At 52.1% G+C, this 23,413-nt stretch overlaps 1 protein-coding gene across 1 annotated transcript; it reads left to right on the forward strand.

Moving 5' to 3' along the window:
* The first annotated feature begins 5,895 nt into the window (after positions 1 to 5,895).
* Impdh1 (IMP (inosine 5'-monophosphate) dehydrogenase 1) lies at positions 5,896 to 21,299 on the forward strand. Its single transcript, XM_013020055.1, has 15 exons — positions 5,896 to 6,176; positions 10,024 to 10,125; positions 12,084 to 12,132; positions 13,740 to 13,841; positions 13,954 to 14,028; positions 14,266 to 14,472; positions 14,623 to 14,710; positions 15,742 to 15,941; positions 16,515 to 16,605; positions 16,804 to 16,899; positions 18,335 to 18,478; positions 18,579 to 18,723; positions 19,001 to 19,144; positions 19,301 to 19,384; positions 20,549 to 21,299. Exons 1-15 carry the CDS (start codon positions 6,007 to 6,009, stop codon positions 20,568 to 20,570), a joined length of 1,719 nt encoding a protein of 572 aa, XP_012875509.1. The 5' UTR covers positions 5,896 to 6,006; the 3' UTR covers positions 20,571 to 21,299.
* Positions 21,300 to 23,413: the final 2,114 nt, after the last annotated feature.

A 23,413-nucleotide genomic window follows, 5' to 3' on the forward strand; every position in this document is an offset into this window, starting at 1 on the left:
GGAAAAAGATCCAAGTTTGGGGGATCTGACTCCTACATGGTCCTCTGATCTCTGCCCTCTGCCCCCTTCTCCCCTGGCCTTGCCTGCCTCCCCTCTCCTCCTTCTCCCTCCCTCCCTCCCTTCCTTTCTCCCTCCTTCCCTCCCTCCCTCCCTTCCTCCCACTCTCCCTCTCCCTCCCCCCCACTCTTGGTCCAAGACCAGGATTTGATCTTTATACCTGATACTTTTGCTCACTAGCTAGTGCTCTACCAACCAATTCACTTGCCACCTCTCAATGTCTAGCATGTCTTTGCCTTTTCCACGTCACTCTATCAGTTTCTCTCAATCCCATCCCCTCTGTGTGTGTGTGTGTGTGTGTGTGTGTGTGTGTGTGTGTGTCCTTTCAAATAAGGAGACAAGGTGTTCTAGAGTAGGACAGCTGGATCTAGGCAGAAGGAAGTTTGGTGATGGTTCTGAGTATCTCACTGTCTCCTGGTCATGCATGAGGAGAGGAGGTTCCTGTGGGGCAAGATCAGCAGGACTGGCTTCTGGCATCGTCTCAGAAAGCACACAGGATCCTCTCACAGGCTTTCTGTACTTCTGTTTCCTCTGTGACACACAGAGATGACAACACCAACTGCTTGCCTCACCCCCATCCAGGATGGCCGCTCACTGTCCCCAGAAACTGCCAGCTCACTCCACCAAGGAGCTCTGCTCACGTTCCCTTCTTAGAACATTCTCTCCAGACTTACTCACTTCCAAATCATAACTCTGCTTCAACACTCAGTCTAGTCCTTCCTCTCTATGAAACCTTCCCAAGTACTCTAGCTGATAATAGTGGTGGGTCTCTACTTTCGCTTGCTTGCTTGCTTGCCTGCCTGCCTTCTTTTCTTTCTCTCTTTCTCTTTCTTTCTTTCTTCCTTTTCTTTTCCCTCCCCTCTTCTGTCTTTCCCTCTCTCCCTCCTTCCCTTATTTCCTTCCTTCTTTCCCCTTTTCCTTCCTTCCTTCCTTCCTTCCTTCCTACTTTCCTTTTATGCCAGTACTGGGGTTTGGACTCAGGGTCTCAAATTCTTGCTTGGCTCTTTCCACTCAAGGCTGGATTTCTATCACTTGAGCCATAGCTCCACTTCCAACATTTTTCTGATTACAAATTTGTCTACCCAGGCTGTTTTTGAACTATGATCCTCAGATGTAAAGCCTCCTGAGTAACTGGATTACAAGTGGGAGCCACTGGTGCCTGGCTTTTGCTTTCAATTCTTAAAGTAAGCATGTGATTTTGATATCAAGGTTTCCCAATCACCTGACATTTTGAGCTGCTTAAGTTTTTGTTGTGGAGGATTACCCTGTTCATTTCAGGATGTTCACTGGCATCCTTGGCTTCTACCCATATATGCTAGCAACATCCTCTATTGTAGCAACCAAAAATGTCCACAGACATGGCCAAATGAACCCTGAGTAGATAAACTTGCCCCCTTGTTGAGAACCACAACTTAAAAAAATGGTTATTTAGCTTTTATTGTTTCATTTTCCTGGTTGGATTCTTTTATGTGCTCTCATGTGACTATTCAGTATTATATGTGTCATGTGTTCCATTATTATCTGTTCAACAGATCAATACAGTCTTTCAAGCATTAAAAGTCAAAAAGGAGTTATTGTAGCTACCTTTTGGGTTACATTACACTGTTGCAGGGTAGAGATATTCAAATTTGTTCCTGAAAGATCAATTCACTCTCTTCCAACTCTCTTCCTGAGAGACAACTGTTAGTCAGGGACTTTTCTATGTCTACTACTGCAGAACGTTTGTGACAATAAGCGTAATATTTCTAAACCAGAATCTATTTATTTCAAATGATATTTGCCAGGTGGCTTACACAAGTAATCTTAGCTATCAAAAGGCTAAGATCTGTGGATGATGGCTCAAAGCTACCTCAGTACAGAAGCCTGTGAAACTCTTCTCTCTCTAATTACCCAGCAAAAAGCCAGAAGTGGAAATATGGCTCAAGTAGTAGGTAGTAGGATGCCAACCTTGAGTGAAAGAAGCAAGTGAAGAATATAAGGCCCTGAGTTCAAGCACGTGCATTGTGCATGTGCATGTGCACACACGCATGCATGCGCGCGCGCGCGCACACACACACACACACACACGTGAATTACATGGCGGGGAGCATGGCTCAAATGGTATAGCATTTGCCTAACAATTTTGAGACCCTGAGTTCAAACCCCAGTACTACTGAAAAAGGGGGAAAAATGTTGAAACACAGAATAATCTGAAACATGCTACTACCAAGGAGCAACTTTTATTAGACATCAACTAATAGTGTCTGTCAGGCTCTTTAAGAATGAAGAGGATAGTTACTGGGAAGGCATTTATTTCAGAATAGGATATTTCTCTGGCCTCAAATACCCAAATCCTCCTGAGTGCTGGCATCACACGTGTGAATCTCCACCCCAGTTAAGAAGATATTTAAAAGTTGATCAGATTGTTTCCTTTAACCAAGGTTCTCTTTTGTTCGCCCTTTAGGATGGACCATCTCCCTCCTTTGCTCCTGTCCCTGTTTTGGCACTCCTTGGCAGTGTATATCCCCAGAGAAGACTCTGGAATAGAGAGGCTTGCAGCTTGCCAAGGCCCCGCCAGCTGTCACTTGGTGGTCAAGCTGCTTCACCTTTTTTGAGCTTTCGTTTTTCTTTTCTTCCTTTCCCTTCCCTTCTCTTTCTTATCTTCTCCCTCCCCCCCATCACTTTCCTTCCCTTCCCCTCCTTCTTCCTCTCCCTCCCCCTTCCCTGCTTCTTCCAGTTTCCCTCTCCCCTCCCAGTTATGCTTTACCTTTCTCCCTTCCCTTCCTTTCCTTTCCCTTCCCTTTGCTTCCTTTCCCTTCTCTTTCTTGTGCAAGTTATCAAACCAGGACCTCATGCAAGTGCTCTACCTGTGAGCTACATCCCCAGCTCAGTTTCCTTGTTTAAGAAATAGGTAGAATGGGGGGGGGCGGAGGGGGGAGGATGGGAAGGGATGTGAAGGGATGGAAAGGGGAAACAAAGGAGGAGGCTACAATGCTTGATAAGAAATGTACTCATTATCTTGCCCATGTAATTGTAACCCCTCTGTACAGTATTTTCACAATAAAAAAAAAGAAATAGGTAGAAGTATTGGGACACAGTGAGGATCCATGGGATAGGTATACAAATGTTCCCTTCTCCGGTGTGATGTGTGATGTGTGTGTGTGTGTATACAATTTGCTGTTGGTCCTCTACCTGCCTTTAGATTCCCTCACATTAAGGTAGCTACCCTTGCCTTTTCTGATCCCTTATGCTGTGGTTACTTGAAGGATAAGAACAGTACCTAGCTCTTCCTTGCACCTTTCTGCCTTGCCCCTAAAAACAAGAGCAAGGAATGCAGATGGTTTTGGAGAATGCACTCAGCACCTGGCCCTGGGAAGTCTAGAAGGTGAGGGCACCATTCAGACTAGAGTCCGGACCGGCTCCATTCAAAGTGGTCCATGTTAACTGAATGCTAATTCGGTAAGTATATTGATTCCTATGCTCATTTTTGAAACTGAGAACTTTTCATTGCCGTCTCATTCAGTGCTTTCATTTGTCAGATGAGGAGACCAAAGGTCAGTGAGGATACTGCAGCCCTTTCTTGCACAAAAAGTTCATTGTCCAGATGCCTTTAGGAAGATTAAGTCATATTGTTTTGCTTCTTATTTCTTCCAATAGTTCTTGCAGCCCATTTTCATTATTCAACGTTAGCCCTACTGATATTGGGGCTGGACAATTCTTTGTTTTACTTTTTATTTTTTATATTTTGTCAGTCCTGGGGCTTGAACTCTGGGCCTGGGAGCTGTCCTTGAGCTCTTCAGCTCAAGGTGAGTGCTCTACCACTTGAGCCACAGCACCATTTCCAGTTTTCTAGTGGTTAATTGGAGATAAGGACTTTCCTGCCTGGGCTGGCTTTGAACCATGATCCTCAGATCTCAGCCTCCTGAGTAGTTAGGATTACAGGCCTGAGCCACGGGTGCCCAGCTCAACTTTTTGTTTTAAGAGGCCATCCCGTGTACTGTCAGGTGCTTACCAGCATCCCTACTCTCCTTCTACTAGATGCCAGTGACATATCTCCTCCCTCTTTGGTCATGGCCATCAAAAATGTCTCCAGATTGCCAAACATCCCACAGAGAACCAACCAGTGGTGTGGACATTATTGTTGGTAAAATAAACTCCTGTTCTGTGAAATGCTGAAGCCCTTAGGCTATCCCATCTGATTTGATTGCTTTAATAAATAGTTTGCTAGCAGATCTCATTTATAGCCAACAAGGTCTGGAAATAAAACAGAACCATTCTGCAGTGTGTGTCTGTTTCAGTCACAACTCCTGTCCATCTGTTATGTACGTTATGTCATTCATTCATTTATTCATTATATTCTGTTTCCTTCCAGGAGTGGTTCCATGTCTTGCCCAGAATATCTGGCACTGCATGAAAGGTGTCCAATGCACACTTGAGTAAGTATGTGCTAGAAGTAGTATATATTGTGCTTAATTGTGGGTAGAAAGAACTTAGCTAAAGCTTACTTTGTTTGCAATACTTATTGCTTACATTTGTTTAGAACCTACTCTGCAACCAAGAACATCACATATCAACTCTTTGTTGACACAAATAGTATCAATTTGTGACAAGTGCTTAGATAGTAAGAGGTCCAGATTTGGACCTATATCCAGCTCACTGAAGGACATGATCTATCTTCCTTGATATATTTACTGTCCTGTTCACAGTCAGGAACATGTGTTCCTTCTTTTCATGTACAGAACAATCAGCTCATCAGGACCAGAGAAAATGACTTTATCATTGTGTACAATTTAGTCCAGTTAACGTTTGCTTCTTTGAGAACTCTATAGAGTCACGGAAACAACCGTGGCATATATAATCTTGTTTAGAAAGGCATTCATGGGAACAAGATTTCACAGTTGGCTAGGAGTCAGAGAAACTGTTTTAATGCTGGGGGCGGGGAGGGAGTTGTGCATGTGCAGGTGTATAGGAAAAGGTGTCTAGAAGAATAAAGTTCAAGATCTCACCATTATTTCTTCAATTTCCTGTGGGAAAAGTCTAGTCATAATTCTGCTTCCTTGAAATGCATCTCAGTAGCTCCCAATCGTTCGGTGTTTACCATTTGTTTCCTCAGATTATCAGAGTCTTTGTAAGAATATACAGTATTTGTATAAGAATATACAGTATATGTTTATCTTCTATTGTCTCCTGAAATAAATTGCCCGAGGGCCAGGGCTTTGCAAACTTTTCTTTGTAATCTCTGCAGCGTAATCGACACTGACCAAGGTAACCATGACAAATGGAAGAGAGATGCTTTGTAGCCAGGAAAAGAACACATTTAAGCCCTACTCGCTCGGCTACTCCAAGAGGAAAGCACTAGAACCTTTTCCTTCAGGTGCAGCCTGTCGCTCTCCCTCGGGCCACTAGTGGAAACCGTTCCTCCCATCTAAGTTGGAATCTGTTCGGTAGGAAAAGGGAGAGTGTCTTCGTCTCTCTTGATCTAGCTCAGAAGGTCAAAGAGACCAAAGAACCCGCACGGGACGCCGAGAGATCCAGCCTCGGTGCTCTCTTCTCTTTCGGCTGTTGCCCAGATTCGAGCAGGAGAACCTGGGAGGTCCGTGTGGCCGGGTAGGGCGGGGTCCTTTCCAGTTCCACCCTTGGAACACACCCCCCACTTCCACCTTCCCAATCTACGCTCTCGATCGGGGATCAGAGATACTGTACCAGCTCCTCCGGCACAGCGGCCGCTCGGAGGGGGCCAAGCCAAGGGCTCTGTGCCAAGGGCGGGGCCCCGGCGGCTCTCCGGTCCTCCCCTCCCCCGCCCCCGTGCCACTCGAACCCCGCCCCGACACGCGAGGCCACGCCCCTTCGATCAGGCCACGCCCCCGGTCTCGCCCCCTCCGGGGACCCGACCAGCGCGCTCATTGCACAGCCTCGGCCCGGGAGCCTCCAGGCGGAGAGGCTCCCGCCGCGCTGAGCCGCGGCCTCCGCATGGAGGGGCCGTGCGCTCTGTCACTGGAGTCGGCGCTGCTCCCGCCGCCACTGCAGGGAGGCGGAGCCGCCGCTATTCCGGAGCCGGGAGCCCGGCAACACCCGGGACACGAGACCGCGGCGCAGCGGTACAGCGCCCGCCTGCTGCAGGCCGGCTACGAGCCCGAGAGGTGACGCCCAGGGCAGAGCGCGCGGGGCGCATCCGGGGCGGGCGGCCTTGGAGGGCGCGGCGGCTCCCCGAGCCGGTGGCGCTGCGGGGGAGGGGAAGGTCGGGCCCCACACACCCTTTTCCTCCACCACCTCCATCGCGAACTTCCCGAGACGCCCTCCTGCAGCCCGGCACCGGAATGCCAGCGGGCACCGAGCGGAGGGTGGCCGGGTGCTGAATGGTCTAGGGTGAGCAGGGGAGAGGGAGCAGGTCATAAAATGCTCCCTAAGATCGTATCCCTGGATCGCCCCACACCCAGGGACACTTGGTCCAGGTGGCTCCAACTCCGGTGGTACAAACAGTGCTTGTCCAACTTTGCTTCCTTCTCAGCTGTTTGCTCCTAGAACGGTATTCAGTCGTTGGCCGGGAGGTGTGTGTCGGCTCGGGGTGCTTGTTTCCCCGAGGGCAGGTGAATACACTCCCCGCTCCTCACCGCGCCTGGAGGTTCCACGCAGCTCCCCCTCCTCAGAAGACTCAGAAGCCGCCTCCCCGCCCCCCCCCGCCCCCTGCTAGGGTCTGGAAGGCGATGAAGGTCCCTGGAGAAAGTGGGGCTACTAACAGTGGGGCTAGTGAACTGGGCCCCAAGGGAACTGGCGGCAAAGGAGACAGCGGCTAATCTCTGGATTTTATCGCTGCTTGAAATGCAATCCCACTGTCCTTCCGGTCCAGAGGATTTGGACTTCTTTCTCTGTCCCATCTGCTGGTGCTCAGCAGCTTGGGGAGGTGACCTGGCAGCCAGGTTGGGAAGGGGGGGGTAGTGGTCTGGGTCTGGGGGGAATTAGCCCAGTAGCACTGCCCATGGGACTGACTGCTTATGTAAGAACTTTTAAGGGCTTAAAGAGCTCTGATGCCTAGTTGCGCCTCCCCCAGCCCCCCCCCCCCAGCCTGCCTGTTTCTCTAGAGTTGATTCTGGCTTATGCGAGCCCTATCCTTTCTTCTATGGTAGAAATTCAGCTGTTGGGACACGGGGAGACAGGGAGGAGCCACTGTAGGGGATAGCTCAGGCTAGAACACTCAGATCCTGCATGCTTGGTGGATTTTGGTATTTTGGTTAGAGTAGAGCAGGTATTGCCAAAAAAAAAGAAAAAGGAAAAAAAAGAAAGAAAATGTCATTTTAGAACTTAGGCTGGGGTCACTGGGGAGCATCCCTTCTCCAGATATATTGCTACATCAAAGGACAATGCTAACCCAGTAACCTCCTACCCCACACTTAGACTCACTTGAGCCTGTGTAAAACCTGAGCCTCAGCTGGGCACTGGTGTAACGAGATTCCAAACCTTCTGGCTAGACCTCCATCTGCCTTTACCAACCTGGAGCTAAGGGAAGAGGCCATGAGAAGCCTTGGGCTTGAGTCCAGTGTCGCTAGTAGTTCTCGGGCTTAATCTTGGGTGAGCCATGTCCCCTGGCCCAGCTCAATGATATGAACGTGATTGCCTTTTCTCCTCTAAATATGTTTTGAAATCTTGTTTCTTCAAATAGCCCCAGCGTAGACAGAGGCCTCTGGGCACCCTGCCTGGACCTCAGTGCCCTGCTGGGCACCGTTTCTCTATTCTCCCCAGGAAACAGGCTTAGACCTGCCTCTTGCCCTTGCAGCTGCTAGTGGAGAGTCTCAGGGGATCAACCACCCTTCCTGAGGCGGAGAAGGTCCACTGGTTGCCTGGGTGTCTCCTCCCGGTGGAGGAAGTAGCTGGGGAAGCTCAGGAAAGGGAGGAGGGAAGCCAGGGGAGGGGATTAAGTCTCTTGAAAAGGACGGCATCACTCAGGGCTGAGTCCAGCAGCTTAGAGTGTGGCTGAGCTTCGACAGTGGTCAAAGCAGAGGCATGAAGCCCTGAGGTCTGTAGTCACTGGGAAGATGATTCTCACAACTCAGGCTTCCCTGAGGCCCAGAGGAGGCTAGGCTAGATGTCATATTATGGACACCAGAGATGGCAGCACCCAACTGCTTTCCTGGGCCTCAGCACTGGCTGAACCCCGAATAGTACCATTCCTGATCTATGTTGTATGGGGCAGTGACCCAGAGCAGGTCCCCTAGGAAGTCTCAGAACCCAGCGGAGTGGCTCATGCTCTGAGCCTGTCATCCGGATGGGATGTTTTATAATCAAAAAGGCCAGCTTAGAATGGCAATGTGCTTTCTCTGGCTGGTCTCACTGCTCCAGCCCCAAGTGGCCAGTGAGAGATCTTCCTGTTGGTCCCACTCCCTATTTGGTCCATTCATGGGCCTCTGAGTGCTGGAGACTTTGCTTCCCTGGGAGCTAGTCCCAACTCCCACTGAGCTGGGAGCCCCAAGGTTCCCCTCCCTTCTTTCTGATGCTGGAGAGCTTTCAGATGTCTCCATCCTTTGGACTCCTTGAATGAAGAGAAAAGCTTGGGTGGGGAGTGTCTTTGGTGTCACCCCCCCCCAAAGTTGAGAGAGGACATCTGTGAGTCTCCTGTAACTCTCTGAGCTCTGTGGGAGATCTCTCTTCCTCTCTGAACAGGGATGGAACAATGTGTTTTTGTGGCAGGGTCCCGGGGGCATCGCTGGGGAGGCTGGGCATCCCAGAGAGAGCCTTGGAAGCCAAAGCTCCCCTGGGCCTGGCAGTCACCCCACTGCTGGGAGATAAACAAATGGAATCTCCGGGGGGGGGGGGGGAGGAAGGGAGCTCAAGCCATGGACAGCCCCTAGGTCAGGAAGAGGGTTGTGTCTGCTTGCCTGCCTCCTCTCACCTCATCTGGTTAGTTGTGGGGGGGGGGCACAAGGAGGAGCATTAAGCAGTATCACCAGAGGGAAAGCATCTGGCAGCATGAGGGGCTTTGCTTCCTTATCTTTCTGCCTTTAGGAAGAAATCTGTATCTTGCTGGGCAATAAGGGTCACCCAACTTCTGCTCTGGGAAGTTTTCAAAAGTTTCCTCAGCCTTTGTGCTGATTTGTATACATCCTGACGTGTCTAAGTCAAGCCTGTCTAAGCTAAGTCTTGCTCTTCCTATCTTACTACCCTCCCAGAGCACAGCCAGCTTTCCTCTCCGGGGCCAATCCCCTGGTTCCACCCGGTTTCCTAGCTGAGCTGGCCACCACGGTGCCTGGGACCAAGAGTGCTTTCTGAACTGTAGGTGTTGGTATCTTAAAAAAAAAAAAAAAAGGAGGGGACACCTAATAATTGGCAATTCATAGATAATGAGGTAAATGTGATCATTTATGAAAAATGCTTTGTAGATTATCCAGGGCTCCAAGGCCGCCCAAAGGTGAAGGCGTGTCTTTGTTTAAAATGCCTGACTCCCTGATATGAGGATGAGAGTAGTGGTCCAACTTCCCTCTGCTGTGTGTCAGGGAGCTGTGGGCCCAGGCCAGTATCTCAGGGCTCCAGACCTAGGTCAGAGTGGGGGTTTGTATCCTGGAAAGGTAGAAAGTGCGTTACTGGTTGGCAACCGGAGCTTCAGGCTGACCGGAGATTGGGGAGCGCAGGCTGCAGGGCGAACCCCGGCAGCTGCACTGCTGGGGTCAGGAGCCCGCGGAGGCGTGGCTAAGGGGGCGTGTCCAGGCCTCTCCACCCCACCCCTGCCCCCTTACCCCTCCACCCCCGCCAGGGCTGGCAGAGTGGCTGTGCCATTGCGGGCGGCGGGGCGTGCGCGCAGCAGCCGCCGGGCAGGGCCTTTGTGCAGCGTGGGGCGGAGGCAGCGGCCCCGAAGGGAGGGGCGGGAGGAGAGGGCGGCGCCCCGGGCCTCCCGCCGCTGCCGCAGCCCCCGCCCCCGGCCCGCCGGCCTGGCCGCAGCCGTCGGAGGCAGCGGGGCGGCCCGCGCGGGTGTTTATGTCGGGTCGCCGCATCTCCCAGCAGCATGGCGGACTACCTGATCAGCGGCGGCACCGGCTACGTGCCGGAGGATGGGCTCACCGCGCAGCAGCTCTTCGCCAACGCTGACGGCCTCACCTACAAGTAAGCCCCGGGGCTCGGCTGCATCTGGGTGCGCGCTGTGCCCATCCGCTCTCCCCAACCCCAACCCTCCCCCCTACCCCCGATCCACACGTGCACCGCTGCCTGGTGCTGACGCCCGCGCGCCCTGGCCCAATAAGAGTGACTTGGGGCTGGTGGGGGGCTGGGCAAGGGAAGGAAGGAGGCCCGCGCCCGGAGCAGACGGACGTGGCACAGCGACATCACGGCCCTGGGTGCCTTGACCCGTTCCTGGCCGGATCGGGAGGCAGCCTGACTCCTCCCACCTCCCAGGGGCAACCCTGGCCACCTGGAGGGGCCTGGGGCGAACGGGAAGCAGCTGTGGGAGTGTTGGGGGAGACTTTAACCAGACCTTGTATGATGAAGAAGGATGACCCCTTCCTGCCTGGCTCACAGCAACGGCAGGGGCATCCCCAGAGCCCAGCATTGGCAGTTGCTTGAGTGTCCCCCAAGAGGGGCGAGGGGGCAAGTGGGATGGGTCCTCCTACCGCTGTTTAGCTCTCCTTCCACTTGTGCCCTGCCTGACCACAGGTTGGCACTGACCCCTTCTCTTCCCCCAGTGAGTTTTGTGTGACTTCCCCTCCCACGTCCACATAAGACTTTGGAGAAGGATATTGATTCACCCGTCGTCAACCTGTACCTCTAGCTTAGTTTGCCTTTTTCATGGGCCCTAGGTCAGTTGTCCTGCCAGCCGCAGGCCTGGCACTTAGCTGTACCTCCTGGCTGCAGGACTGTGTCCCTGCCAGGAAAGAGCATCAGAACCCAGGACTGGGGCAGAATGGGGATACTGGTGAGCCAACAACATCCCTGGCCTGTCTCCTGCCATTTTTACCTTGCTTCGCAAGCATTCCTGATGGATAGGCAGTTTCCAGGATAGGCTGTCACTTCTGGAGAGGATTCCCCTTTGTCTTCCCATAAGTGAGGGCCTCTTCAGGGAGGCTTCATCCCTATTCAGAAGAGCCTGGGGTGAAGAGTGAGATTCCTGGTTGCTTTGGTGGCCATTGGTGATGAGAGAGAGAGAGAGTATATCTTTGATAGTTTTCACTGGCATGTCCTAGGAGGAACTTCTAGAAGTTTCTGTAGGCCTACTTCCATCCACCTTGTGGCTTTTCCTTCCTGCATGGGCAGTGCCGTCTGCTTCACCTAGTCAGGTTCAGAGTGTTCTCTGAGGGCGAGATATTTGCTTTGAGGCTGTTTGTCAAGGCCTGCTGTGACTCTGGCCAGTTGGACCTATCAGGTCTTTGGGCCGAGGCTCTGCACCTAATGTGCCTATGCAGACCTGGGCTCTCCTTCTGGGCTTTGCTGTGCCCAGGGCCAGCATTGTCAGCTGGCACTCTGGCTGTGAGGCCTACTCTTCTCTCTTCTCATTCTAGCTATATCTTCTGTAGCTCCTGTCCCAGTGCCTGCTGTGTTAGAACATGCCTGGCGCCCAGCCGCCTGGGGTCCCACCACACTGCTTTGAACTTGGTGTGACTCAGCAGCCCCTGCCCCGGAGCGTGCTGGAGTATGCAGTACGCTCGGGCAGGGCCATGCTCATACCTTGTTGCACTACTGAGTTGTGCGACCTGGTTTCTGTGTGTTCTGTGTTGACTTAATGGTCATTCCTGACAAGATTGAGACATTATCAAACATAGGTAGTTTATCTGTTGTGTGTTTGGCCATGTGGGAAAGTCTTGTGTCTCTTGACCAACTCTGAGCCCTGCAGGCAATGAATATTTTGGGCCACTTGCTTTGGAAGTGCCTAAGGCCTGACCTTCTGCCATCTTTGTTTGTAATACTTGGGCTAGTAGGACATTAATAAGGGGAATGAAGAGGGCTCTTCCTGATGTGACAGCAGGGATTAGAAGACCCTAACCTCTGCTTCTCTGGCCTTATCCCGAGCTTTGAGTTGCTTCCAATGGGGTGGCAAAGTCCTGCCCACCAGTAATACTCTGTCTTTGCAGTGACTTCCTGATCCTCCCGGGATTCATAGACTTCATTGCTGACGAGGTGGTAAGTACCTCTGCCTTTGACACAGGGAGGGGGCTGGGTGTGCTGTGGAGGAGGCTGACTTCTTGCTCAGGTGCAGGATGTCGTAGAGACTTTTCTTGGAAACTTGTTGGGGGCATATTCTTATGCTTGATGGAGCAGAGGGAGCTAGGGGGGTGATTCTGACCTATCCTGTGTGAGGGCCTTGCTTATGGAAGGATGCTCTGTCACTGCTGGAGCCAGTAGGGAGGGAGAGGTTTAGGAAAGGCCCTGTGAGGCCAGGGCTTGGCTGTGGCTGCTTTGTATAGACTATAAAGATTGGATGTTTGAAATGCTGAGCAAGAACATAATGGAAGCTGTAAAATTATGAATACACTCTGAATATAGTGTTCAGCAATTGTCTACTGACCTCACAATGGATAAGAACTGGCAGGAAGGTTTGAAGGACTAGGATTTTGGGAACAAATCAGGAAACGTGTCTTGCTTTCCACAGGGGGCTCAGCGTGAGCCAAATCAACGAACAATTAGTGTATGAAGCCAAAAGGGGCAGTGATGAGGGTATGAGTCAATTCAAGAAGAAGTTTGATGATCTGTTGATGAACTCATGCACATTAAAAAAAACTCACCATTTCTGTTGCTGTTATTATTTCTATTTATTCTGGTTTGACTCTCATGAAAGACCATGCCCTACATGCCTACATCATTTATGTGTTGGGAAAGATCATGTTTAGTCTATGTGCAGAGAGCTGACTCAGACAGATTTTTAGGAAAAAGGGTTAGAGGTGTGGCTCAGTTGATAGAGAGCTAACCAATAGGCAAAAGCATCAGCTAATGTGTTTGAGTACCTGTCTCTGACAAAAAGAAATAAAAAAACAGGGGTTGGGATTTGGAGTTTAGATTGGCCAGCTGTTGACCTGAATCTTAGAGGGGTCTTTGATATCTATACTATTCCTAAGTAGGTAACTCCCAAATGTATACAGGTGGAATATATCTTATTCAGAATGGCCAGGACTAAAAGTATTTTGGATTTCAGGGTTTTTGGGGGAGGAATATTTGCATACATATAATACAGTACCTTGGTAATGGACTCAAGTCCAAACCAGTAATTCATGGGTTTCATATATACCGTACACCGTACATAGCCTGAAGATAATTTTACATAATATTGTGTATACCTGCATTTCTATTGTGATCTGTCACATGCGGGACGCATCATGTCAGAGCTCAAAAAGTTTTAGATTTTGGAGCATTTTGGATTTAGGTTCTTCCGATTAGAGAACTCAACCTGTATTTGCCATCTTGACTCTTGTTTTGAATTCTAGACCTTTAGTCACCAACTTTCTTGGGTGGCTAATAGATCCTTTCCTGTTCCTCTCCCTGCCTTAGCCTTCATTACCCCAAACCCACTCAGTGCATACTGCCAGGGGCACTAGAGTTCTTCAACTATCTTTGTAGCCTATATCCTGACAGATAATATTTTGCCTTTATGGCTCGTACCTGCCTTCTTTCTTTCCAAGTGGACCATCAGCTCTCTGCCTGGCTCACTGACAAGCCTCCAGGGCCTGTCCTGGTATAGTATATGAGTCAGTGCTGGGACATGATTGTCAAATGGGCTTTTACTTTGTCCTCAGGACCTGACATCAGCCCTGACCCGGAAGATCACATTGAAGACACCACTGATCTCCTCTCCCATGGACACTGTGACAGAAGCCGACATGGCCATTGCAATGGCTGTGAGTCCCATGCCTGATGGGGCCTGGGAGGGGGAGTACTGAGCAGGGTGCAGAGGGGTAGGGCTGGGAAGGGCTAGCCCCTGGCTCTGACCACACTTTCTTGCTACTTCAGCTAATGGGAGGAATTGGTTTTATTCATCACAACTGCACCCCAGAGTTCCAGGCCAATGAAGTGCGCAAGGTCAAGGCAAGTACCAGGCCCATCCTCAGAAAGATGCCACTTGACAGCACCCCAACTTCTCCTCCTTGCAGCTACATCCTTTGGCTGTTCATTGTGTGGTCTCATCTGTCTGTCTTCACAGTGGAGTTCAAGGCTTACCTCTCGTTTTCCTCCCCCCATTAAAGGTTCCCTGTCTTTTCCTGTGGCCATGCTACCCAGCTCCCATGGGTTTCTCCTAGCCTTTGCTTCCCCTTCTGCCCACAGAAGTTTGAGCAGGGCTTCATCACAGACCCAGTGGTACTGAGCCCCTCACACACTGTTGGTGATGTACTGGAGGCCAAGATAAGACACGGCTTCTCTGGCATCCCCATCACTGCCACAGGCACCATGGGCAGCAAATTGGTGGGCATCGTCACCTCGCGAGACATCGATTTCCTTGCTGAGAAGGACCACACCACCCTCCTTAGTGAGGTACCTGCAGGGCAGGGAAATCAAGGCTGTGGTATGGAAAAGTCCCCAGACCCTGGGGGCCCCGGGCTGATGACTGTGACCATGGACCAGTGGGAGGTCTGGCTCCTCTCTCACCTGCCAACCTGCAGGCAAATGTTCCTGGCCCCACAGGTGATGACACCGCGGATGGACCTGGTGGTGGCTCCAGCAGGTGTGACGTTGAAAGAGGCAAATGAGATCCTGCAGCGCAGCAAGAAAGGTATGAGGGAGCAGACGGGGAACTGACACTCTAACCCCACGCGAACTCTTGAGGTCTAGGTCCCTTCAAGCATCACAAGTTGTCCCAAGATGCTCACTTGAATGACTTGAATGACACCACACATGCTGGAGCATGATTCCTGATGACCTTTGCCTGGCTTAGGGAAACCTGTCCCTAATTTAGTATCTTTCCCAATATAGTATGAAACTAGTCCTGGGAGGGGTTTGTCCCCAGCCCCTTAAAAAAGGACCCTGTCATCTTCAGAGTCTATAGATTATGATTCAGTGGCAGAACTTAATGTAAGCACGGCCCTGGGTTTGATCCCCAGCACTAAGTCTAGAAAATACTGCTTTCTATGTCCTCCATCTTGCATAAGATTTATTGCCTTGAAGCCAGGTGAGTGGTACAAACCTGTAATCCCAGCACTCCAGAAACTGAGGCAGGAGGATGGTGAGTTTGAGGCCAGCCTGAGCAATGTAGCCAGAACCTGTCAATAAATAAATGAAGAAAAAACAACAACCATGGGCTTCCTAAAGGCTCTGGAAAGTCCTTCAGTTAAGTTTATTTGATATTGAACCATTTACTTTACATTCACTAAGTCTCTGGGCTATTACTGTCCTGATCCACAGTAGGGAGTTTATTGGGTAGAAGCATATGTATTAGGTAGAACATATGGCCCCACTACAGGCAGCCTCATATTTGTGCCTTGCCTGGGAGTTTTTGACCAGGATGACCTCTAGCCCAGCAGGTGAAAAAATGCTTGTGCTCAGGGGCTGCCCCTCCCACCAGGCGGCAGGATAGGAAGTGCTCCTGGAACTTGCTGATCTGGGGGATTTCTTTGCTTCCTGTTCCTGGGAAGAGCGCCATCCAGAACCTTAGGAACATTTCTTGGTCGGGTCCTGTCACCTAGTGGTTGGTTTGGGTACTTCAGTGGAGAGTTGTGTTCATTTTCGTATTTACCCCTAGACATTCCAGTCTTCCCATTCATCCTCAAGTCTGTTTCTTCATCTCATCTCTTCCTTCCTGGCCAGGGAAGCTACCTATCGTCAATGATCGTGATGAGTTAGTGGCCATCATTGCACGCACAGACTTGAAGAAGAACCGAGACTACCCTCTGGCCTCCAAGGACTCCCACAAGCAGCTGCTGTGCGGGGCAGCAGTGGGCACCCGCGAGGATGACAAATACCGTCTAGATCTGCTCACCCAGGCAGGCGCTGATGCCATTGTGCTGGTAAGGAGGTGATGGTTTCCAAAAATACAAGTTTGGGTTCTCATTATCTTGAGGCCTCCCTTACTGATCTGCACGCTCCCTTATTGTCAGAATTGTTCACTGTCTTGTAGAGCTCAGAACAAGCTGTGGGACCCCCTGAAAGTTTTCTTTGTGTGTAAGTTGACCCTAATAATTATAGGTCACAGTCCCTGAGGGCCCCCTGCCCTACTTGCCAGGCACTAAGCTAAGACCTATACCTATACACATTCATTTAATCTTTGCCATGGCACCTTAAAGTACAACTGGAGAGGAGGCTCACTTGGCTAGTGAGTTTATAGGAATGGAGTGCCGATTCCCTGCTGTGAGGATAGACATGGGTAGTGGTAGGAAGGAGTTCTCAGGATTTTACCTTAGTGTTTGGTTGGCCTTCTGGGAAAGCGGACCCTTTGAGAGTGAGCTTGGACTTGTCAAACGACTTTCAGGAAAAAGAACATTCTCATCATAACAGTGTTCTTGTGAATTGGGGGGTTCGTCCACTCAGAGGCCCCCCTCATTCAGCCATCCACTCTAAGCTTTGCTCTCCCCTGCTCCCAGGACTCCTCCCAAGGGAACTCAGTGTATCAGATCGCCATGGTGCACTACATAAAGCAGAAGTACCCCCACCTTCAGGTGATTGGAGGGAACGGTGAGTGCCTGAGCCCTCAGCTGTCCTTCAGCACCTCTAAGTAGTGGCATTGCCCCTAGATGGTGAGGGGGCTTAGGGGCAGGATGAGATTAGGGTCACCTTGGGTTTCAGGGGCTAGACTGAAATCCCAGGAAGCTTCTGGGCAGGCTGGGAGCATCCCATTCTCAACCATTTCTCTTTTCTTCCCCAATGCCCCAGTGGTGACAGCGGCCCAGGCCAAGAACCTGATCGATGCTGGTGTGGATGGGCTGCGTGTTGGCATGGGCTGCGGCTCCATCTGCATCACCCAGGAAGGTACGTGTGCCTAGGGCCAGAGGGATGCCATTTAGAGCCATCCAGCACCTTGTTCTTGTTCCACAGGTGCCTAGTGAGGGCTTGCCCTACTAGGCCCTTTCTGGGATGGGGGACTCGGGGTGACTCAGGCACCATTCTGCCCTATCTGACCCACAGATGTGGGTGAGGTAGGGGTAAACAGATGAGGGCTTGTGCTTCTCAAAGTCTGCTCAAGGAAACTGTGCCCAGAGACTACCCCACACCAAGGAGGGCGTTGTGGTCCACTGGATGAAGGCATAGGTTGGATTGGTGACATGACAGATGCCTAAGACATGAAGACAACATGTCCTAGAGCATGTAGAGAGTTTGTAAATCCACATTACCATATGGTGCTATCAGAGTAGAGGAAGGCCTTCTTTCAGGGTAGGTTGCTGGCATGAACATGGAAGGCAGAGAGGGGATTCTTGCCCAGTGTCCCCTATGTGGTAGAGAGGGTCCCTCCCTAGAGGCTTGCTTGTGGCCCCTCTTGTAAGAATCGTTTCTCCAAATCCCTGAGTGCCTATTTGTCCTTCTCTTTCCCCAACATCTCCTCCTTCTGGTCTTCCACCTTTTAAGTTTCTACCCTTCATCTTAGCTAACTTCCATGATGAAACATGGTGCTCTCATTTCATGAATATTAATTGAGCACCTACTGTGTGCCAAGTACTGTTCTGAATCTTGACTTATAGTAGAGAGAAAGCTACTTCTCTAGTTTGTCTAGCTTTGCCCCTGTCCGTAGCATACTGCTGGTTCCTTTGAATCTCCACTTTCCCTGATACTTAAGGGTCTTGGGCATTTTTTGGGGGGGGGTGGTCAGTCATGGGGCTTGAACTCTGGGCCTGGGCACTGTTCCTCAGCTCTTCAGCTCAAGGCTAGCTAGCACTCTGCCACTTGAGCTACAGGGCCACTTCTGGTTTTCTGGTGATTAGTTGGAGATAAGAGTCTCACGGATTTTCTTGCCCAGGCCAGTTTTGAACTGTGATCCTCAGGTCTCAGCCTCCTGAGTGACTAAGATTACAGGCGTGAGCCATTGACACCTGGCTAGGGTCTTGGACAATTTAAGTCGTTCAAACCAGTATCTCCAAGGAGGCCATAAGTAACTAACTGTAGTCACAGCTTTTGCAAATATAAGTTTCACAGGGAAGATTGTGCTGATGGGGACCACTGGTCTGGAGGTGCTATACTCTAGTCAGAGTATAGCCGGGTGTTCAGGTGGGATTCCCCAATCTGAGTCTCCTTAGTGCTGTTAATGTGTGTGGAGGGCCCTCCAGTGACCCTTGGTCTCAGAACACCACCCAGCCCTGTTCCTGCCTCCAGCGTGGCAGTAGGCACAAGGAGAAGGGGCTGACCTTATCCTGTTCCTGCTTCTGGGCTAATGTTGACTCGTTTCTGTCCTGTGTACTCCATCCTTCCCCAGTGATGGCGTGTGGCCGGCCCCAAGGCACGGCCGTCTACAAAGTGGCCGAGTACGCCCGGCGCTTTGGTGTGCCCGTCATAGCTGATGGCGGCATCCAGACCGTGGGACATGTGGTCAAAGCCCTGGCCCTTGGAGCCTCCACAGGTGCGGGCAGGGGGTTGGGATTGGATGGGTGGGTTGGGGAACCAGTGGGGACGGTAGGGGGGCGGTGAGTCACAAGACACTGACTCTGTAACTCCCACAGTGATGATGGGGTCCCTGCTGGCTGCCACCACAGAGGCTCCCGGCGAGTACTTCTTCTCCGATGGAGTGAGGCTTAAGAAGTACCGGGGCATGGGCTCACTGGACGCCATGGAGAAGAGCAGCAGCAGCCAGAAGCGATACTTCAGGTACCTGCCCCAGGGGTTGGCTCCTGGCCTGGGGTCCCCACCTCCCCAGACAATGACCCTAGTCCCTATGTCCCAGTTCTAGAAACTGAGGTACAGACATACATAGCAGAAGTAGGACTGGAGTGTGGATGAGCTGGCCTGCAGGCCAGGCTTGTTTCCACTGTAGTCTGGCACGTGGCTGGACTAGGGACACATGCCTGTCCTCTGGGGGGAAGAGGGGAGTGGGGGTCCTCTGAGCCTCAGGCTGCTGGGCTCAGCCTCTCCATCCTCCACACAGTGAAGGGGATAAGGTGAAGATTGCACAGGGTGTCTCGGGCTCCATCCAAGACAAAGGCTCTATTCAGAAGTTTGTGCCCTACCTCATAGCGGGGATCCAACATGGCTGCCAGGACATCGGAGCCCGGAGCCTGTCTGTCCTGCGGTGAGCACAGTTGTTAGAGGGGACAGCAGGTGGAGGCCCCTGGGAGGCTTTCCTCCTGCTTCCCTGTCTGTCGTTCTGTCTGTCTGTCTGTCCGTGTCTTGTCTCTCTGTGTTTCCTGCTCAGCACCCCTGACCTGCCCACCTGCCCACCTGCCAGGTCCATGATGTACTCAGGAGAGCTCAAGTTTGAGAAGCGGACCATGTCGGCCCAGATCGAGGGTGGTGTGCATGGCCTGCACTCGTAAGTGGAGGGTCTTCTCACTCCCGCTGGCTGGCGCTGGGTTGGACAGCTGGGCAGGTTCACAGGCCAGGATGAGGTTCCAGGGGCCCCACGGACCCGGGATGGATGCTGCTTCAGGACCATCCTGTGAGCTGGCCTACTGTGGAGCAGCCCTTGTGCAGGCCAGCCAAGCAGGGCACGGGAGGTGTGACCACTGGCTCCACCTGGGCTCCCAGCCTTTGCTTGCTCAGAATGCTCGGTGGCTGGTGGCTGGAGGCTGGTGTTGCTAGGCTCTTGGTGGTGGTGGCCTCAGTCTGGTAGGTAGAAGATGGAGCTTGAGCCCTCTAGTGGAGAGAAGGGCAGAGAGACAGATGCCAGGGCCAGCGCTGGGGCAACCGTGGGTGGTGGCAGAGCTAGTTGGCAGCAGTAGTTGTAGGCATGCAGCCCGCCCTGATCAAGAGGGCCCATCTCCCTGGGCCTAGGCGGGCATCTAACCTGTGTCTCTTTCTGCCCTCCCCCCCCTCCCATAGCTATACCTTTCTGCCGTGTAAGTAACCGCGCTGCCCGGGCCAGGTGTAGAATAGAGCAGGGGCCTTCTGGGTGGGACCTAGGCTGGGAAGAGGGCATCAGTTGGGGGTGGCACTTGGGTATTATGGGATATGGACCCTGGAATTGGTTCCTCTTGATCCCTATCTCCAGAACCTTGGCAAAAGCGGCCAGCTATGGCCCCTTAGCCAGGTAAAACATAAATCCCTTTTTGGGATACGGAGAGATGCCCGTGGCCGCGGACCTGAGGCTGCTCCATCTTAGACTAGCATCGTGAATGAGAGGCCGGGACCCATCGTGAGTGCAGGGCAGACTGGAGACAGGGTTGCAGAGGTGCAGCTTCTGTCTGAAGTCTCCCTGCGAGGATGGCTTCCTGAGCCATCCCTGCGCCGCAGGCACTGAGGACAGTTGAGGTGTGCTAGTGGACGAAAGAAGCCTGTCATGATTCTTCAGAGAGCCCTGGCCTGGGGAAGTCAGAGGCCTAGAGCCACCATCTGCCTCCTCTCTCCCGCCATGGCCGAGAGGCAGGCTCTGCAGCTCCTCATTGTCTTACGATATGGGGATCTTTAGGCAAGAGGATGCGGGAAGGGAGTGGGGTTCACTCACACCCTCTTGTCCTCTCTTGCCTTGTGCCCGCAGTTACGAGAAGCGGCTGTACTGAGGACAGCGGTGGAGGCCGAGGCAGTGGAGGGGGCACCTCCCAGGACCCCCCTTCTGGCACAGCCTCCCTCCATAACTGAGTGGTCCATGGATTTGCACTACGGGTTCTCTAGCTCCTTTCCAGAGGGGAGGTTCTTGGAGGGGCTCCAGCCACTCTCGGGACCACCCCCTCACAGAGTCAGGATGCTCCCTGGGCCAGGCTACCTGGGAGCCTCTGGGCTCCCTCTTCCTCAGCCCCCTGAGCCCAGCTAGCCTGGGCTCTCAGGCCCTGTGCCTGCCTCAGGTCTCTCTTGCTGCAGCCTGCTCCAGCCCCACTCCCACCCTTGGGGCGGGTGGCCCCCGGCTTCTCCTGTAGGGCACCTCCCTCTCTGTGCCCCCTCCCCCAGGAAATGGTGCTCTCCTGGCCCTGCCTCCTGGGCTACTGCCCTTTCAGCCATGTGGCACTCGGGGCTCCTGACCTAGGCCAGGGGGAGGTCTCTGCCCCCTTCCCCTGGCCTGAGGCTCTCTTGGGCCCTGATCCTCAAGCCACTTCCCCATCCCTGAGCCTGGGGAGGGGGCCACCCTGATAATGGCCACCTGCCCATAATTCCTAACTTGTGACAGTCCCCAGGTGTACTGTTCCTGCCCTCTCCTCTCAGCTGCAGTTGAAGGCTTTAACTTTGCACACTTTGGGGTCACAGATCATTGTATATTAACTAATCGGAATAAATCAAGCAGGTCTCAATGCCTCTGCAGTGTCTTTGTCCCTTGCCAATGGGGGGGTAGTACACTGGAGCCCATCAGAACCCCGCCTCCCTAGGAAGGTGAGGAAGGGGTTGTGGTTCTTGAAGGGATACTAGTACAGGTGGGCCACATTGTAGGTCTTGCCAGCTGTTCCCGCTGGCTGAACCTCCGGAAGCTGGGGTTGTCATGGGGATAACCACTGTGCACATTATGGTGTTTGGCAGAAAGTACACACCATAGACTTGTCACTCTGTATTGCACACAATCAAAGGTAGAGGAAGTACAGCACGGTGGTGGCCCAACACCTGTGGCCTCAGCAGCTGAGATGCACCTGTGGGTACAAGGCAGCGTAGATGAGCTCCTCATGGTCACATGTAGCTCAGAACCTGCACCTGACTTCTATCCACTGATGTGCATTCAGACTGCTCCACAGGCTGCTGAGAACCCCCTAGAATGAGGGGGTCATGGGACAGTCATATCATCTTCCTGTACTGGTGTTGTAGGCAGGTGAGTGGTTGAGGAGCTTCACCCTGAGACGCAGACATGGCTGCAAAGGACAGAGAGAGGAAATGGCCTGGGGCTGCTCTGGTGGCAGGGATGAACAGAGGGCGGGCTTGTGAGTCGTCAACATTTGGAAGTGCACCGTACCTCTTTGGCTCACCATGCCGATCACTGCCCTTTCCCAGGCTTCTGCTCACAGGACACCTTTTGGCCACAGTGGGGCAGATACCTGTGGACAGTGTGTAGACTAGGATTTTCATGGAGACTTCCAGCTTTGTGGGCTTTATAGGGATGAGAAGGGGGCAAGTTGGGTAGTAAGATGTTGGGGTGGGTGTATAGCTGCTTCAGGAACGTGGCAAAGAGAATGGGGTCCTTGAGTCCCTGGAGGCCTTGTGCCCTGTAGTTGGTGACCCCAGGGAAGACACGAGAGTCCTAGCTGTTGGGGACACGGATACTCAGGTCTTAGGGAATGGTAAAAGATGAGCAGATAAACTGAAATGACATCATGTTTCCCATTGCATGTTGGTTTACAACAATCCTACGGGGAAGTCAGGCACCAGTGGCTCACGCCTGTAATCCTAGCTACTCATGAGGCTGAGATCTGAGGATTGCAGTTCAAAGCCAGCCCAGGCAGGAAAGTTCATGAGACTCTTATCTCCGATTAACCACCAGAAAACCGGAAGTGGCGATGTGGCTGAAGAGATAGAGTGTTTGCCTTGAGCTGAAGAGCACAGGAACAGTGCCCAGGCCCAGACAGAGTTCAAGCCCCATAACCAACACACACACACAAAATCCTACAGGGGAGCAGTCTGACCAGTGATTGAGATAGGAGAGATGCACACCAGCTCATCCTGGATCCAGGGTGAATGGATCAAAGGGAGAGTTTGCCTTTGAATAGACCTTATCAGTCAACATTCTGGCAAGCAGAATGGGTCACCTTGTAAGTTTAGCCACTTCCTCATGACTTGAGGTTTGTTTGTATTAGCTTGGCCCCTCTAGAAGAAGTTCTGGTACAGCGGGTGTGTTTCAGAATCACTTGGAGAACCATTAAGAACCCCAGAGGCAGGCTGGGAAGGTGGCTCAGTGGTAGAGTGCTTGCCTCACATGCATGAGGCCCTGGGTTCGATTCCTCAGCATCACATAAACAGAAAAGGCTGGAAGTGGTGCTGTGGCTCAAGTGGTAGAGCTCTAGCCTTGAGGTGAAGAGCTGAGGGACAGGGCCCAGGCTCAGAGTTCAAGATCCACGGCCACCGCACCCCCCCAAAAAAAAAACAGAGGCCCAGGCTCACTGGAGTGGAAGACATGAGCTTCCAGGTTCTGATTGGTACCAAACTTTGAGAATCCCATTGTAGAGGAAATCTGTGAATCCAATTATGATTTATGAGACGTTCCAAAGCTTATGTTCCAGAAAAAAAAAACATTTTGGTTGATTCAGCACCTATCTCAAGCCCTTAACACCTAAGAATCATAGGACAGAACCCACAGAGAGTTATACGTGTTTAGCAAATTTGTCTTACTGTATCTTATTTGCCCTCCCATTGCCCCCATGGTAGGAATGACCCAGACAGCATGCTTGCTCAGCTGCAAATTCAACCATAGCAGGCCAGGCCCAGGAGGGAA

The sequence above is a fragment of the Dipodomys ordii genome, unplaced genomic scaffold (genome assembly GCF_000151885.1).
Source record: "Dipodomys ordii isolate 6190 unplaced genomic scaffold, Dord_2.0 Scaffold48, whole genome shotgun sequence".
In the NCBI taxonomy this organism is placed as follows: domain Eukaryota; kingdom Metazoa; phylum Chordata; class Mammalia; order Rodentia; family Heteromyidae; genus Dipodomys; species Dipodomys ordii.